This window comes from Harpegnathos saltator, unplaced genomic scaffold (assembly GCF_003227715.2).
Source record: "Harpegnathos saltator strain DR-91 unplaced genomic scaffold, Hsal_v8.6 scaffold182, whole genome shotgun sequence".
Lineage (NCBI taxonomy): Eukaryota > Metazoa > Arthropoda > Insecta > Hymenoptera > Formicidae > Harpegnathos > Harpegnathos saltator.
Genome location: NW_020229964.1, coordinates 171191 through 190241, shown reverse-complemented (window position 1 = coordinate 190241; position 19051 = coordinate 171191). Strand labels below are relative to the sequence as shown.

Sequence of the window (19051 nt, the reverse complement as noted above, 5' to 3'; positions counted from 1 at the left end):
TAGGAAATAAAGCAATACGAGCTCCACCGAAGCGAAAGCTCCGGAGGAAGATACGCGTGCATGACCAGTCTGACTCACTTTTCGCCTTTCTGTCTCAGTAATTCCCTCATTCTCGCTCCGCATACACAACTTTTCTTACTGTCGGGCAAAAACAGCATTATTCCTGACGTCGTTTTGATTTGGCCCACATGTCGAGGTCGCTCACTTTTCTCTCAGGAATCCCACGTAGAGAAACAGCATCCCGGTGAAGCCAATAATGAACTTCCCGAGATACCAAGCGAAATTACTTGTGCAGTATGATGACATATCGTTGATATGCCGAGCAATCAAATTGACAGTCCACTTCGCTCGATATAATTCGATATTTCGATGAAGCTATCGACATTTTAGTGGTTACTTAAAATTTATCTGAAATGATTTGAATTTAAAGTTATATGTAAATTTTTTCATGGAATTGCGGCTGCAAATATATCACGATTCAAATGAAAAAATCGGATCTAACTCTAAATGCAAATCTGAATATCTTACTCGAGACAAGTTTCAAGTAAAATATTCAAATCTGAACTTAAAGTTAGGTACAGATTTGTTGGTTAAAAGGTCAAGTTTTTCTAGGTACGTTTGTTTGCATATCCGGCCTTAAATCTTGATCAATATCAATTAAAAGTATAAAATGCACCGTCATGAATTTCTGTGATTTTCCGAAAATATTACAAACCAGTCGTTGGACCGTTTTGATAGTTTCAACGTTAACATCGATTGATATTCATGGAAAAGAATCCTTCGGTTATTATGCTGTCGCGCCGAAAGCAGAAGTTGCGCTGTCTTCCTTCGACCGATGTTTCGTCCCGAACGGATAAGTGTAAAACGGTCTCGTCGATTCGAGTATCCGAAGAAACATGACATCGGCCCTGCCGTGCTTCCTCGTGATCTCCAAGCGCGACTAAAGCGAGGAAGATGTTGAATGACCTGTCGACATATTTGCCGTCTTGACAACACCCTCGGGCAGAAGTACCTAGCAGCGAAGAAAAGAAGTAAAAAAAGTGTCCGAGATGACACCCCTTCGTTCCACGCTCATTAGGATGCATTCCTCGGTACATGTCACGCGTGCGTACCGGCACGTGTAAATTTAAACTTGTCTAACCGCGCGACTTTGGGGAAGCCAAAGAAAAGAAACCGTAGTAACGTGTCACTGAATGGAATAAACCGCGGAAAATTACAAAAGACTCTGGAGCATCGAACGACCGTGCATCGGTTGAGATTCTGTTAAAAATTTTCCACCAACGAGGACCCTCTGAATCCTTCGGCGTATTTCCAAGGATGCGGTGAATAATATCTCCAAAAGTCAGGATATTCCGATCGCTCTATTCGCGTCTATCCATTTTTAGGTACAGCGCTATTTACACTTATCCGATGTCCCTCCATTAAGACAACACCGAAGTTCCAAAATAAGAAAAAAAGCAGAGAACTCAAAGGGTTAAGACTCCGTCGGGAGAAAGAGAAATGAACCGTTAACATCACCGAGAAGCGACAATTAGCCGTCGGTCTTGCGGTCGATACGCTAGCGCGATCTCTTTCCCGTGGTCCGGTACACACGTCGTGTTGTGCACCGCAAAAATAGAAGACAGACAATCTCGCTCTACTAACAACGTTATGCGCCGGCAGCTGCAACCATATGGCATTCTTTCTGTGATCTTGCTCTCTAAGAGCTCGTTAATACGATCCTCTCGGATGTTGCCAACACACAGTTAATATTAGTTTCGAGTATGTTTTCCTAACGTATGAGTGGCACCGTGGACTTCCACCGGGGAGTCTCTTTCCCGGCGACCACCTGGTTAACATCCTGCTCGTACACTCGATATTATCTCTTTCTCTCTCTTTCTCTCTCTCTCTTTCTCTCCCTCTCTTTCTCTGAAAAAAATATCACATCTATACGTTAATACGCGTCGCCTGATTCACGGCGGAGAAAAGCGGAAGCGGAAGATATTTGCCGTGTATATCACCGAGGTGAGGATCGAACAACATCGTGTGGAATGTAACAAACGGAGGAACGAAACCGGGTAAATTCATCCGCTTTGTTTCCGCACGCTTCCTTGCGCGCGTGTATCAGCTTCCTCTTTCTCCCCTTCTTCTTCCTTCTTCTCCTGTGCGTGCCTAACGAAACATCGCTGCGTTTCTCTGTGATCGTGCGAACTGTAATCAAACAAGCCAGCCGGTTAACGGGAGATTTTTCTTTCTCGAGGAGTTACAAACTATACTCGTACAACAGGAAGGACGCGAGGAAGAGAAGCATAGAGCGATCCATTGGCTCGCCGTCGACGAGAGCGGCGGAGTTTCTCGGACTCTCGGGCCAATGGCAACACGTCGGCCTTCTAAAAATACATTTTGAATCAGTAGGAGGAGATGAGACGACACCTCCTCTTCGCGCGAAGAACAAGAAGTATTCTTGCAAGTATATCTATCTCCTCCAGCGGGACGTATCGGTAATCTAGTCGACGCATCCGAGAAGAGCCGGACGGATATACGCAAGCGTGGTATCGTGATCTGAATGAAGAAAATCGCGTGTAATCCCGCCTGCGTGATCGGCGACGGTCCTTAATGAAATTATCGCGTGTCTCGAGAGGGTAAATATACACGTATTGAAACAGCGAAAAGAGAAACACTCCCCCCCGCAGAGAGAGAGTTCGGTTTTCTCCGCGTAAAAGGCGCGAAACCGGCCGATGTGCAGAATCCTTGTTTTGTTACTTGAGAACTGAAGAAGACTAAGTCTAGACACAAATAATGTATACATTGTGAACGAAATCTGTACGTAGAGCATTCTCGACGATACAATTCGCACGGAAGCAACGAAATTACCCGATCTAAGGTGAACGTCTCAATCAGTGACGGAGCAACTTCATCGTGAAGAGAAATTAATAAGTTAATGATACAAATAAATAAATGCATCTGTCAAGCAAATTGGGGAGCTCGAACGTTTGGGCTTTTAAACGTGTTATATTTGTCTATTTTATGAAAAGATTTCTATGCATTTTTATCTCCTCAGGAATGAAGAACCATTTTGTGATATGACAATTTAGTCCTGTCTCTTTCATTGACAGTTTAATTTCGATGAAGTTGAAAAATAAATTTAACCAATGGACATATTCAGTATTAACTATCGGTTCTTAAGATGTCGGCGAGTAACTGCCAAGTGTCGCCGTTAGCAATACTTGTAATTATGACGTTTCGGTGTTTACTCAAATTTTATTCGAAACTTGTAACTTGTAATATATGAAAGTTAGAATAAGAACATATGTTTAGGACAAATATAAACTCGTATGAGCGGATTTATTAAGAGAAACGGGTGCAATCATCACCAATTGGAACATTCACCAAGCGAGTCTTACACGGCGTTCTGCGTGTAAATTGTATCGCGTTACATGATTTTATATGTGCATATTTCGAAACGAATTTTGACACTTTCTCTGATAATTTTTTTTTATTCCGTAGTCCTTGTCGTTCGCTTATCGAACAGACAGATGCGATGCGATATCAATGTTCATAGACTCGATGTTTAATCGAAACTTACATACTTTAGAGACGGCCGGATACGCGATTATGTCATTCGATGGTGAATAATACAGAGCTCGAGATGAAAACCGACGGGGGCTCTTCGAACCGTCTGAACCCGAGCATGGAGCAACGTTTGCGGAGCCCCAAGTGCGCGAGATGCCGGAACCACGGTGTGATATCCGGTCTGAAGGGTCACAAGAGATCCTGCGCATGGAAGGACTGCCGATGTCCTTGTTGTCTGTTGGTCGTTGAGAGGCAGCGGGTGATGGCAGCGCAAGTTGCTCTGCGTAGGCAGCAACAGGCGCAAGGCGACAATCTGTTGTCTTCAGCGAACAAATCGCCGACGGACACCGCGAGTCCTTATTACGTTAAGGGGAAATACGACGAGTCGGACGCGGTCTGCGGTAGAAGAACGAAGAACTTTCAGAGGCACCACTTGCATTTCACGCAGACTAGCATCAGCGTGACGCAGGGTTTCTACGGATTGAACGCCATACATGGTTTACCTGGTGCGTGTGAGTACCTACAATCAGAAGCAAGTGTCTGAAATATTAAGGATAGTAATCGAGTATTTACAAGATTCTTCTCCTCGTCAGTTTTTTGAACATTTGAACTGTATATGTAAAAAATGCTATTTCTCTCTGGGATATTTGGGAAAGTGTATTTATAAGTTAATTTATATCAAAGGTACGGGGGAAAAAAGGGCGGTAAAGACTAAATAGCATTTGGCTCTTGTGTGTTCTTTTGTTTATATTTTCTATTTGAATCAAAGAGAAAAAGAGGAAAGGAAAAAGGAGATAATTATAATCATTTAAGTAACTTTTATATTATTTAAAAATTAAAAACTTTATCTATTAATATATTTCTTGTCTCTTATTATATCATTGTTTGAGAAGAAAATATTTAGCTTTTAGATGTTTCATTTTGAAATTTGAAAATTGATTATTTATGAGTATTCCTAATATGGTGATACAAGTGCGTGTAAAAAAAAACGAGATTACATGAAATGCAAAAAATTCATCCAATATTTCAGTATCGCCGCATCCGCGATTGTTAGGTACCTTATCGTCGATGGGATGTAATCAAAAGCAAGAAGCCGAGTCCACGTTGAAAGTGCAATCTTACCATTCTGCGTGTCCGACGATCCCGTGGCTTAATGAGGTAACACAATCGTACATAACGAATGAGGACCTGAACAATTTTATCTCTACCCGGCCGGACTCACGGGGTTGCGCTACCACAAACAGCGAATCTCACTTGGAAAAGAAAACGCCAATCTCCTTCAGCGTAGAATCTATCATCGGCACAAAATGATGTCCGCGATGTCTGTATTTTAATCTCGTGATATAATAATCTTATATACATTGGTTAAATGAAAATTTTTATAAATGTTGCGCAAATTGTTCAGTAGAAAAGAGAAACGTATATATATATCGAATCTTTGTATATTGCAATAATGTACAATATATATTTAATGACTATACATTAAAAAAAATCTGTTAACAATGTTTATATAGAATTTATTGTTCTATACTTAGATATCAATCAGCAAATATATATATATATATATTATCACATCACATACGCACTCGTACACACACGCACATAAAATTGTCCCTGTACATGTACCTTGTACACTTCACCTACATGTTGATGCAGTAAATTCGAACGTGACGCTTGCACGTGATACAAGTATAACATCGTATATCATAAATAAAAATTAATAAAACAATATTACTTGTCGATCTCGAGCGTTTTGCTGCAGCGTTTCATGTACACGTCCATCTCGGAAAAATCGGACAAAGTGTTATAAATTATTTCATGCAGAACGCACGGCCACTGCTTCTCTAGAATCTGCAACTTCTGTATGGCGTTTACAGTGAGACTGATTAAATTTAGCAAGTGTACTTTTCCTTTGTGTCTCCAAATAAGATCTTCCTATGAAAGCAAATTAAACAGATATGCCCTAGTTACAACAATATCCTTTTACACTTTATCATTTTTGCAATAGTATATTCTAATTTACAATTATGATAAACAACTTGTGATAAAAGAACCAACATTACATTTATCTTTTATTTTACCTGTGTCACGTTTCCCTTCCTCCATTGCAACGCTTCCTTGGCAACGACACTTCTAAGTGCCAAATCGCAGTTGAATAAAAATTGTTTGGCAGTGATTTGCTCCCCGCTTTGTCTTTGCACTTTTTCTAAGTGAAGTCTTTGCAACAAAGGTTGCAATAAAGAGTCTGGCAGTGAACATGTTACTATATCTATGAGACCTGCATATTCTTGGTTGGCAAGCTCAATCTCTTCGGTTGTAATCTGCAGAAATATTATATTTGTTTGAATCAATAAACAAATCTGATAAAACAGGATTCCTCAAAGTATCTGAGAGTATCATCGTACCTCCTTGCCGTTAATAACCGTAAGTCCCCAGTGAGCTAATCGAAATATAGCGTACATCTTCCAATCCTTAGACACAATAGGATTCCCTGCGTCTATCTGTATACTGGTTAATCCTTGTACCTCAGCTAAAGCGTTCAGCTGACCGAGAAGACTGATGTTGGTTTCTTTGAATACGAAATGTTCCGCGTGAGGGAATCTACCTTTCAGTTTACTCAGCACTCTCGCCACGTCGTTAAATTGCACATAATTAAATTTCACGACATTAACATCCTGGGCCTTCGACACGTCCCAGGTTTTATCTATATAACGCAAGGCACCTTGGCCATAAATGTTCAAACATCGACCAACAATTTCTATCAAATAATCCCCACCTAGAAGAACAGTATCCCATGTCATATCTCACGTATGAAAGAGAAAATAAGGCGTGTGCGAAGAAAAAAAAAGAGGAATGCTATAGCCTACCCTGCTCCCTGTCCTTAGGCACTGCTTGTTGCGGAGGCGGACTTGGTGGTGCAAGGGCTTTGAATTTCGCTCTAGCTGTCGCAGCTCTGTTGCTCTTATAATACACCACCTTCTTCACTTGAGCGCTCTTAATTCTACCTTTCTCCTTATCGCAATCGTGAGACTTATGAGCTACTGTATTCTTGGGTATTGACGAGCCACTAGAATCGCTTAACAATGATTTACAACTGTCTAAACTACTAGCCTTTGAGCTTAAGGAGCAATATCCAGAGGAGCTTACGGTTGACTTAGATTGACAATCGCTTGACCCGTCTTGATTATAGAATACCTTCACATTCTGAAGCAATCTACTGTTTAAGCTTTTGTTTTCGCTCGTTACTATATCGCAATATTTCAAAGGTTTCCGTGTCGCAGAGAGAGCTGTTTTATCTTGTCCTTGGTTCTCGTTATCTTCGCCGTGCAAATTGTCCGTTCTAATCGGGGCTATATCTTTGGCTGCAGTGAACTGCTTAGAAATAGCAGACTTGTCGCAATCGGCTGAGACACAATTGTTAGTAGGAAACAGATGACACCTTAAACCACTCTTCAAGCTCTCGTGACTCTCTGAACTGTCTAAATCACTGTCCGACGTGTTTTCGATATCGCTAAGTGTTTTCATTCTATCAATTTTTTCTTTACCATCTTTAGACAATCCCTCTTCAAATTTATCGCTCGTTAAGCTATCTACTATAGAACCTAGTATAGGTGGAAGCTTAAATTCCAAAGGATATGATCTAGACGTATCTTCCAATTTAAGCAAATTATCGCTAGAGCTGCTTCTCTTTTTTATATGTATCTTCCTTGCTTCCACATTTTCGTTTATGGATGTTAAGCTGCCGAAGCCTTTCGCTTTGGTCTTGTCTAGGTTCTTCAGTACTTTTACAGTATTGAATTTATTCGGATTTTGCATGTGTAGTATATTGATGCCGTTGCCTTTGATGTTGCCCGCCGTTTTATTAGAACTATCAACGGAAACTTTACTCCTAGATCTGAGAAGTTCCCAATTTATTTTGGCATTCGATATCACTTCTTCCCTACGTACGTTCATGCAAACTTGCGTGCTAAGATCAAGGAACGCCGAGTTAGATTGTTCCTTCGAAAATCTCCAAGCCATTGCTGTTCTCCGAATCTGTTCACTAATTTGCATTGTCGATAAAAGCTGAAGATTTGGCAAGTACGACACGAGAAAGGAGATATAATCGGCATTTAAAGTTACTGGATTGCCATCTATTGTTATTTCTTTGATTTGCAAGGCCTTCGCAAGACTGCCCAGATCCTCAATCCTGGAAAACATCAAGATCATCTGAGATATATGTACAATATAATTTTACGAAGTCATACTTCTGTTACTAACTTGAAAGAATAATTTTTACACACTACTCACCTATGAATGTCATTGTTACTCAGATACAATTTCTGTAATTGTGGTGTCTCACCAAATCCTAACAACTTCTTTAATTTATTCCGACGTAGATTGAGTTCTTTTAGCGATATCAAGCCTTGAAAGTCACTGCAGCCTATATTCTTAATACTATTCCCAGCTAAGTTGAGTACTTTTAACGACAATAGATCTTCCAAGCCGGTAATCTGTTGAATTTGATTGCCATGCAAATCCAAAACTTCTAGCTTTGAAAGCTGCTTTAAACCTTCAATCTTTCTTATTCTGTTCTTCCCTATCAATAATACTCTTAAATTTTCCAAAAGACCAAGATCACATACTTTCTCTATTTGATTATCATATAAATCAAGAAATCTTAGTCAGAAGATTGTGCTGAAGAGACATCAATCTCAATTTTGGTTCCCCAATCACAGTAGGAAATGTTGTCAGACCCCGCCTGTCAAGGCATATTCTGTCAGGGTTCTTCTCTCGTTCGGCAGATGTTCTCGATGCCACAACTGTCCTTGATTCTCCTGTCCATTGTAACGTAACCACATCGCATATCCCAGCCTCTGCATGTTCAATCTCAAATGGAGTTCCCGTGGAACTGTCAATGCCAAATATATCATTTATAGATATAAAAGGGCATCTATGCATTTATATTAAGCAGCAAACTGAATGCTGTTCTGTTTCATCTTGCAAACAATTACCTGAATGAGTTGTAGGAATGCTTCAATAGCTTTGGAGGTACCGGTGTACCTGGCAAAATTGGTAAAGCTGCTGCTATTGTCAGAAACTGATTTTCCTCTGGAATACTTGTTCGAACAGTTGATTTTCCTTTTACATCAAATGATACTTTTCTTGTCTGAAGAAAGACATATTGCTTACACATTAATATCAATCGATGAAAATATAGGAATTACAATAATTCAACCATACATACATCCTATGATAAATGAACAGAAAAATAATTCCAATCGGGTATGTTGCCTCTATCAGGTACAAACGAATTTATTTGAAACAGCAGCTGTTTGGAACGATATATTTTAAAAGTATGGCTCTTACCCGCGTATTGTTACCCAATGGCATTACATAACCGAAGCACAGAAATGTAATCAACCCGTCAAAGTGATAAACAGTGTATCTTATACCAAACATTTGAGAGCATTTCACATCTTTGCAATGTACTTTAATTGTCGAACATTTCCGAAAGATTCTAGTTATACGTACGATCCAAAGCTATCGGTAAAGACAACATTTATTTCTTGTTTGTCATTGCGCATATGATCGCGGTAATAAGGAACGAGAAACGCTATTGCGCATAATGGCGCGTAAGGACTATTTTAAATTTACCCGGAAAACGAAGTGATCGATCATACCTCAGAAATGTCGAAAATAAATATCTTCGTACGTATTTATTTTTAATATACATCGAACAAATTATTATCAATATACTATAATATTCCATAACGCCAACAGACTCACCGTTGTAAAGGAAAAAGAGAGAAAGGCGTACTACTTAAATGATAACAATCCGTTCGACTTGTCATTGAGTTGTTCCACAACATCAATTTTTCGCGAAAGACGGTGGCGATTCGTAGTGGAACTTTAAAATAATTTCCTCATCGTTTGCGTCGATAAATCAAAGTCATAAAAAATATCGAGCAAATGACTGATCCCGTAAAAAGATCGAATGGAAGAATTAAATATAGTGATGGGAGAGTCGAGGGATATTATCCCACGACCAGGTTTTCGTGCGCATGCGTCTATTACGCGCGGCTACATCACGAGCCCCGACGGACTCCCGTGTTACTGACGAGGTAATATCAGAGAGAGAGGAACGTGAGAGAGCGGCCAACACCGACTTTCCGCACTGGGAAAGGGCGCCATCTACATCCATTTTGAGAGGAGAACTACGATGCTACATCCACTTTCAGGTTTCGGCGGTAAAACCTGCATGTAGTGGCAGTCCGTGCTACATCCATTTTTAGGCGGTTTATGTCCGTGCTACAACCATAATAGCGTACTTGACAAGCACGGTCTCGCACATTGTTACGCGTTTATAACATGAATTAACATGTTAACATGCGCAAAAAAGAAATAAGAATTGACATTGTGTATGATTAATATCATGAAGATCATACGAAGTGTCCGGTAATTAGCTGCCAATCCGAAGTGTGAGGGTAGATTGGGTTGAGACAAACATAAAAGTCCCATACCATTTTGCGAGATTCGCAATAATTATCGAGTTATTAATGACAGAAATCTGAGGAGTAAAAGCGCGCCGACATAGATGATTCGAAAAAGCGTTGCAGCTGCTCGGGGCAGCGATCATGAATCTTTTCCCTAGCGTAAACTAATAAAAAGTGAAAGACTTCTGTGAATCAGTGAAAAATGAAAAATTTTATATGAATTTGTAAAAATCGAAACATTTCACATGACAATTGAGTCGTTCAACATGGCAGTTGCGCGTTCTGGATAATTCAATGAATACCAAAGAAATTAAAATGATCAAAATAATAATGTCCGTGTAGTCCGAAGGATATTACGTGACACGCAAAATCCGTTTGATATAATATCCAAAGAAAATGTTTCAAAATGTATGTATAGGTAATATAAATGCACTTATGCACCGACGAGATATACTACAAAGACTGATAGCCTTACGGGATTTAGCGTACCAGAGAAATTTCCCTGGTGAGGCACCCGGGCGAAAGAGACCGTCTCGCATTTAGCGCAGTAAAATTTAATGGGAACTAATACTTTCCAATCCTTTTCTTCGGATCAAAAAGATTCAGAATTCAGACATATTCAAAATGTCAATACTTTTTAATACGTTTCAATTCGACATTTTATACAGGGAAGCAGGCAACGAAGGGAAAGGGATGCAGGCAACGATACATCATGCGTCTCCAGACGTGTCAAATCGTTTATTATAGAGGAGACTTTAATACGGCAACATGTATTCAAATATTTAATTGTCCCATGGACCACTTATATATAATAAAAACAAAATTAACGCGGATAAATGAACGATTCGTATCAAATTTTTCTTTTCTTATAGTACAATGAAAGAGTAAATCAGTATCGAAAATTGAATATTGATTAATACCATAAATCAGTGTCAGAAAATTGTCCAATGACAATTTGTCCTCATTTTTCAGGCAGTTACCACTGTAATTTACACAACAAATTAACTCGGTTAAACGAACGATTCGTACTAATTTTTCTCCTCTTATAAAAAAATGAGAGAATAAATCAGTACCGAAAATCGAAGGCCGATCAATACCTAATTCATTCATCAAATTAACGCGGATTAATGGACGATTCGTATTAATTTTCTGTTTTCTAATAGAGAAATGAAAGAGTAAGTCAGTAGCGAAAATCGTATATCGATTAATATCATAAATCAGTCAAAAAATTGCACACGTGCAATGACAATTTGTTCTTATTTTTCAGATACTTACCCCCCTAATTTACTCAACAAATTAACTCGGTTAAACGAACGATTCGTATCAATTTTTCTCTCCTTATAAAGAAATGAGAGAATAAATCAGTACCGAAAACCGAACACCGATCAATACCTAATTTTTTCATCAAATTAACGCGGATTAATGAACGGTTCATATTAATTTTTTGTTTTCTTATAGAGAAATGAAAGAGTAAATCAGTACCGAAAATCGAATATCGATTAATACCATAAACCAGTGTCAAAAAATTGCACACGTGCAATGACAATTTGTTCTTATTTTTCAGGTACATACCCCTCTAATCTTATTCAACAAATTAACTCAGATAAACGAAAGATTCGTATAAATTTTTCTTGTCTTATAAAAAAATAAGAAAATAAATCAGTACCGAAAATCGAAGACCGTCCAATATCTAATTTTTTCATCAAATTAACGCGGATAAGTGAACAATTCGTCCGAATTTTTTCTTTTCTTATAGAAAAATGAAAGGAGAAATCAGTACCGAAAATCGAATACCGATAAATATCGAATTTATTCATCAAATTAACGTGGATGCACAAACGATTTGTATCAATCTTTTTTTCTTTTATAGAGAAATCAAAGACTAAATCAGTACCGAAAACCGGATATTGATCAATAAATCAGCGTTAGACAATTGTCCAAGTGTAATGACAAGTTGTTTTCATCTTGCAGGTACTTACCCCACTAATTTACTCAACAAATAAACTCGAATAAACGGATGATTCGTATCAATCTTTCTTGTCTTAGAAAGAAATGAGAGAATTAGTCAGTACCGAAAATTGAAGACCGATTAATATTTAATTTATTCATCAAATTAACTCGGATAAATGAACGATTCGTATGAATTTCTTTTTCATATAGAAAAATGAAAGAGTAAATCAATACCGAAAATCGAATGTCGATTAATACCATAAATCAGTGTGAGAAAATTGTCCAAGTGCAATGACAATTTGTCCTCATTTTTCAGGTACTTACCCCTCTAATCTTATTCACCAAATTAACTTGGGTAAATGAACGATTCCTATCAAATTTTTTTGTCTTTTAAAAAAATGAGAAAATAAATCAGTACCGAAAACCGAATATCGATTAATACCATAAATCAGTGTCAGAAAATTATCCAAGTGCAATGACAATTTGTTCTCATTTTTCAGGTACTTATCCCACTAATTTACTCAACAAATTAAATCGGATAAAAGAACGATTCGTATCAATTTTTCTTCTCTTATAAAGAAATTATAGAATCAGTCAGTACCGAAAATTGAAGACTGATCAATATTTAATTTCTTCATCAAATTAACGTGGATTAATGAACGATTCGTATTAATTTTTTTTTCTTATAGAAAAATGGAAGAGTAAATCAGTACCGAAAATGAATATCGATCAACACCGTAAATCAGTGTCAGAAAATTGTCCAAATGCAATGACAATTTGTTCTTATTTTTCAGGTACTTACCCCTCTAATATTATTCAACAAATTAACTTGGGTAAACGAACGATTCCTATCAAATTTTTTTGTCTTTAAAAAAAATGAGAAAATAAATCAGTACCGAAAACCGAATACCGATTAATACCATAAATCAGTGACAGAAAATTGTCCAAGTGCAATGACAATTTGTTCTCATTTTTCAGGTACTTACCCCACTAATTTACTCAACAAATTAAGTCAGATAAAAGAACGATTCGTATTCAATTTTTATTCTGTTATAAAGAAATTAAAGAATCAGTCAGTACCGAAAATTGAAGACTGATCAATATTTAATTTATTCATCAAATTAACGCGGATAAATGAACGATTCGTATGAATTTTTTTTTTCTTATTGAGAAATGAAAGAGTAAATCAATACCGAAAATGAATATCGATTAATACCATAAATCAGTGTCAAAAAATTGTCTAATTGCAATGACAATTTGTTCTCATTTTTCAGGTACTTACCTCTCTAATTTTATTCAACAAATTAACTCGGATAAACGAACGATTCGTATCAATCTTTTTATCTTATAAAGCAATGAGAAAATAAATCAGTACCGAAAATCGATCACCGTTCAATATCTAATTTTTTCATCAAATTAACGCGGATAAAAGAACAATTTGCATCAATCTTTTATTCTTTTACAGAGAAATCAAAGACTAAATCAGTATCGAAAATCGGATATTGATTAATACTATAAATCAGCGTTAGAAAATTGTCTAAGTGCAATGACAAGTTGTTTTTATATTGCAGGTATTTACCCCACTAATTTACTCAACAAATTAATTCGGTTAAACGAACGATCCGTATCAATTTTTCTTTTCTTATAAAGTAATGACAGAATAAATCAGTACCGAAAACCGAAGACCGATCAGTACCTAATGTTTTCATCAAATTAACGCGGATAAATGAACGATTCGTATGAATTTTTTTTTCTTATAGAGAAATGAAAGAGTAAATCAGTACAGAAAATCGAATATCGATCAATATCGTAAATCAGTGTCAGAAAATTGTCCAAGTGCAATGACAATTTGTTTTCATTTTTCAGGTACTTACCCCTCTAATTTTATTCAACAAATTAACTCGGATAAACGAACGACTAGTATCAATTTTTTTGTCTTATAAAAAAATGAGAAAATAAATCAGTACCGAAAACCGAAGACTGATCAATATCATAAATCAATGTCAAGAAAATTGTCCAAGTGCAATGACAAGTTGTTTTCATCTTGCAGGTACTTACCCCACTAATTTATTCAACAAATTAAGTCGGATAAAAGAACGATTTGTATCAATTTTTATTCCGTTATAAAGAAATTAAAGAATCAGTCAGTACCGAAAATTGAAGACCGATCAATATTTAATTTATTCAGCAAATTAACGCGGATAAATGAACGATTCGTATGAATTTTTTTTTTTATTGAGAAATGAAAGAGTAAATCAGTACCAAAAATCGAATATCGATTAATAAATCAGTGTCAAAAAATTGTCCAAGTGCAATGACAATTTGTTCTCATTTTTCAGGTACTTACCCCTCTAATCTTAATCAACAAATTAACTCGAATAAACGAATGATTCGTATCAATTTTTCTTTTCTTATAAAGAAATGAGAGAATAAATCAATACCGAATATTGAAGACCGATCAATATTTAATTTATTCATCAAATTAACGCGGATAAATGAACGAGTCGTATCAATTTTTTTTCTTGTGAAGTAATAAAAAAGTAAATCAGTACCGAAAATCGAATATCGATCAATACCGGAAATCAGTGTCAGAAGATTGTCCAAGTGCAATGACAATTCGTTTTCATTCCCGAGTGTTTTCCGAGTCGAAATATTAATTCTACATTGATCCTGCAAATTGCATTCAATTTGAAAAATCAATGCAGAATATCTAGATGCGCAATAGTGAACAAGCTTTGTCCTACCTGAACGTTACATCTGGCTACTCTCGCAGTCTCGCCCATGATGAGTCTTCAACAGCGACCGCAGTATTCCGCAGTTATTTAATACTCGTTTATCTCGATAATGTATATGTACTTAATCCTTATATTCTTAGTTTAAATGAGCGATTTTTGTTGATGTTGATTATATATTCGCTTAACAGCGCAAGAAAAAGAACAAAGATAAAAACGTAAATAGAACTGCCTTTGTTAGAACTGCGCGTGAGATAAATATATAAGGATTAAATAATCATATAAGAATTAGAGGAAATGGGGAGATAAAAAACACTTTTAATTCTCATCATTCTTAAAGTTCTTTTTTCCTTTTTTCTTCTCTTTTTTTTCTTTTCTTTTTTCTAATGAGAATGATGAGAATTGTAGCTCTCAAAAGAGCTGAAGCTGCAAAAAGACAATGGTTATGTCTAATAATGCTGTTTCACTAATAGAGATTTTAATTCACATTCGGTACAATAAGAAAGATAAACAAGTATGAGGAACGGATATTCTAACAGATTCTAAACGAAAACAGCAATCTGAGCATTATTAGACGAATCAAAATCAACACTTGTAAAATTTATATCAGATTCTAAGATCATTATTCATAGTTTTGTAAATTATGTGCAATTTTTCATTGAGAACATAATTACAAATTTGTATTGATAAACCTTGCTTCAGCAACCTTGCTTGAATAGATATTCATATTTTATGTGAAAAGAAAAGTAGAACTCATGTTACGTGAAATTAGGTTAATCGGAGGAATAATCAAATCTCAAGCTATTTTATCATTTTTCAAAATATAAACTATGAATGCTGATCTAATTTCGACTCGGGTATGTCCTTACTTCGAGTAAGGTCCGTTAAAATCAGAAAAATAATAATGCGTAATAATAGTAACTCAAGATACCTCGAATACCATACATGATATATCGCTATCCTCGGCTACGTCTCTCGGCGCGCTCCAAGTCCTCTCTCCATCCTGACTTCTCAATCCGACGTCCTCCTTCTGGTCCTCCGTCGCAGCACCCCCGGATACTCCATCGTAGCACTGGAGACGACACTGACTCTAGTTCTAACACTCGCGGAAGTAAGATTCGGGGATAAAGAAACGCGTATTAACCGCGATACGACTACCGACACTCGTACTGCGTCGCGGTATGCGCATCGTTCGTCGGCCCGAGGAGCAATGTCCTTTCCGCAATCACGGAGTCATACATAAACGTACGAAAACAAACTATCGGGTAGGCACGGTTACCCCCCACCAGTCGCTGACCTTGCTGATCAGTGTTGATGCCTGCGTCGTCCGTTAGCTGAAAATGAAAACAACTCGTGTTTTCAAAGCATGCCTGTGAGAGACTCGCTTCAAACTTCACAATACTTATTTACGTCTGTTCCAAGAATCATATTACGCCGAATTCAAACTGTCTCTATTGACATGACATACACGAGATCTGCGATCGCATTCTTGATCTTTCTTTGGACAAGAAAATCCTGAGAGGAACGATGTTCGAGAATATCGCATTTTATGTTTCAGGTGCCTTGCAGATTATCGAATCCGATGTAACAGATCAGGGAAAGTATGAATGCGTCGTTATGAATAACACCGTGGGCACGGAGTATACGGTTATACGTGAAACGTATGTATATTTAATATTATATAAAACATACCTTTTTAAACAATAAGGTAAAAAAAAGGCGCCAAGTACAAATGCAACACGTATTGTGTTATTTTTAGAAGTATTAAACTCAAATTATTTTTTTTATTGTATATATGTGTACATAAGTTTTTACAAGTAAAACTTATAACTATAATAAAACTCTGCAACACTTTTCTACTGTACAAAAGAAGTAATATATTAAAACAGTAGCGCCAACTGAGAAACCTAACATATATATATGATTATTGTATACTTAACTTAATATTTTTAGAAATTTCAAATTCAAATTATTGTCTTTTTTAAGATATATATTATGTACATAACATAAGTTTTTATAATATATGTACATAAACTTTTAAAAGTAAAAATTATATCGTGTTATAAAAATTCAACACGTTTGTTAATAGTGTCCAATATTTAAAAAAATATATCTTTTTAAAGGTTATGTTATTCAAAATATTCAAGTAAACCTAGTTACAAAAAATGTCCATAACATAAAGTTTTACAAGTAAAATTTATCATTATTTATTAGAACACTGAGTTATATGATTATTTTACTTGTTATTGTAACAAATTAATTATTATAACAATGCAATAAAAAATATTTGATACAAAAAATCTTGGCGCGGCTGCACCAAAAACTATATCAAACTAAAACTTGTTTAATACATATATGACAGCATTTTTATTATAATATATCCTATAATGAAGGTTTATAATTTATTTATTATAATACTATATAAACTTAAATAAAACATTATACCGTATATGTATAAAGAGAATTTACAAGAACATTTTATTATAATAAAAATGCTATCATGTATGTATTAATCAAGTTTAGTTCGATATAGTTTTTTAAAGTCAAATTAGATATCATTAACATTTCGTCAATTATAATAAGAATAACATCTTTGAATAAAAAAATATCAAAATATGTAGAATATATATACATTCGATATGTATATTCTATAGTGAAGGTTTATCATTTATTATAATACTATATAAACTTGAATAAAACATTACACTGCATATATATAGAGAGAATTTACAAGTACATTTTATTATAATTACATAATATTATAATTATAATTTATTATTATTATATATACGAGAGTAATTGCAGATTCATAAAGTGTCTATGATTATTAGTCGGATGATGACGGATCGTGAATGCCGAGCGCGAAATTCCGACTTCTTATTCCCGGAAAATTCGTCAAACGTCAAACGAAGGGCAAAAAGTGTCATCGCTCGCGAGCCGATCAACACAATCGGCGTGATGTAAACATTGTGGGCCTCGGCGGCGGTTGAAGCAAGAGAGACTTGCCCTTGGGCATCTTTTCTTTTCTCGAAGGTTCCGGGACAACGAGGGGAATGCGAGGAGGCCTTCCAACTGTACACGACATTGATTTACTACCTATTGATTACTGGAAATAAAGAAAATTATTCTGTCGAAGCATCGGATATTTGTTAGCTTTATATTAATTAAAGAGGAATGTGTACGATTAGAAAATGTATTAGCAACAAATTGTACAGAAGTGTCAAAGTTGTTGTGACGCCGTTTTCGGAGAATAATTAAAGGTCATGGTAGCGTTAAAGAGTGGAATTTCATCCCATGCGAATTTTGTCTCGTTCTTATTAAAAATTAGATTATCCGCTGCGGACAATAACTCTTCTACTTTTCATCTAATATCCAATGATGATAAATAACATTTAATTGCATATTCGTTTGGCTTTTTTTATTTCGAAAAAAAAATATATACCAGGGTGAGATTTCACCCATGACAACATCAACGTGATTTTCTTTGATGCTTTTTTTAAAAGTTCAGATATTTCGTCGACTCGCGGGATATTTATAATCGGAGTCTTATCGCGTTAATTAACACGAGCTCTGCAAAACGGGTCCTCACCAGCCTCGTCACCGGCCGCGGAGTCGGTCAGCTATGAACCGGCTGCTTGTCGTCGCCGTCATCGTCCAGTTGTAGAAAAAAAATAGCTTCGTTCATGATCAATATGTTAACGCAAGAGCGAAGTAAAACACAAGTAGTGGCGGCTTGTCCTTCTTCTTCTTCTTCTTGCACGTTGGCAACTGTCGTTAGATGATGTGGGCCGCGCTTGGCTCGAGCGGCTTTATTGCTTTTTCGATACCATCTATACGCGTGCTCGTTCGATTGTTGCGAATATCGCAAAATGGTATGGGAATTTTATATTTATCTTAATCCGTTCTATGTCTTCATGGATTCTCGGAGCGAGGGATTTGTGAAACGCTCTGTTTATGTGTTTCGGATTACAATTTTAGTATTATCTCAACTTCGAATTATTAACTTAAGAAATACCAACGTGTGTATATATTTATAAAATGAAAATTATTCTAAATTTTCTCATGTCTCGCAATCCTAAGAGACATACACACATACATATTCGGTCTATTTTCTGTATTAATAGTTTTTAATATCTTCCGATACCTTTTTCCCATTATTCCAAATCTGTTACCATCCATGCTTATTTCGAGCTACGTTTCATATTTTGGCCACGATATTCCTAAGAGGGCGCTAGTATACAGCGAAATTTGTCTGGTACACTGAATTCCGTAAGGCCAACAATCTTGATATCTCGTCGGTGCTCGTGCTTAAACACAATATAGGTGATGTAACATTGCGTG

At 36.3% G+C, this 19051-nt stretch overlaps 2 protein-coding genes across 6 annotated transcripts; one reads left to right on the top strand and one right to left on the bottom strand.

Annotated features, from left to right (window-relative positions):
* Positions 1 to 2435: 2435 nt before the first annotated feature.
* On the top strand, positions 2436 to 4963 carry LOC105186333 (doublesex-Mab related 11E). Of its 5 annotated transcripts, none has more exons than XM_011146440.2 (3): positions 2436 to 2621; positions 3621 to 4064; positions 4583 to 4963. In XM_011146440.2, the coding sequence occupies exons 2-3, from the start codon at positions 3629 to 3631 to the stop codon at positions 4861 to 4863; spliced, it is 717 nt and encodes a 238-aa protein (XP_011144742.1). In that variant the 5' UTR covers positions 2436 to 2621; positions 3621 to 3628; the 3' UTR covers positions 4864 to 4963. The 5 variants fall into 5 exon arrangements, with proteins under 5 accessions (XP_011144742.1, XP_011144738.1, XP_011144741.1 ...); XM_011146436.2 differs by having other exon boundaries at positions 2437 to 2621; positions 3575 to 4064; XM_011146439.2 differs by having other exon boundaries at positions 2440 to 2621; positions 3575 to 4058.
* A 39-nt stretch (positions 4964 to 5002) lies between these two features.
* LOC105186360 (leucine-rich repeat-containing protein 49) lies at positions 5003 to 9169 on the bottom strand. Its single transcript, XM_025297657.1, is given in 8 exon segments — positions 5003 to 5487; positions 5634 to 5873; positions 5958 to 6328; positions 6420 to 7741; positions 7843 to 8211; positions 8213 to 8443; positions 8547 to 8701; positions 8902 to 9169. Coding segments are annotated over 8 exon segments (2985 nt in total). The 5' UTR covers positions 8995 to 9169; the 3' UTR covers positions 5003 to 5283.
* Between the last annotated feature and the right edge of the window lie 9882 nt (positions 9170 to 19051).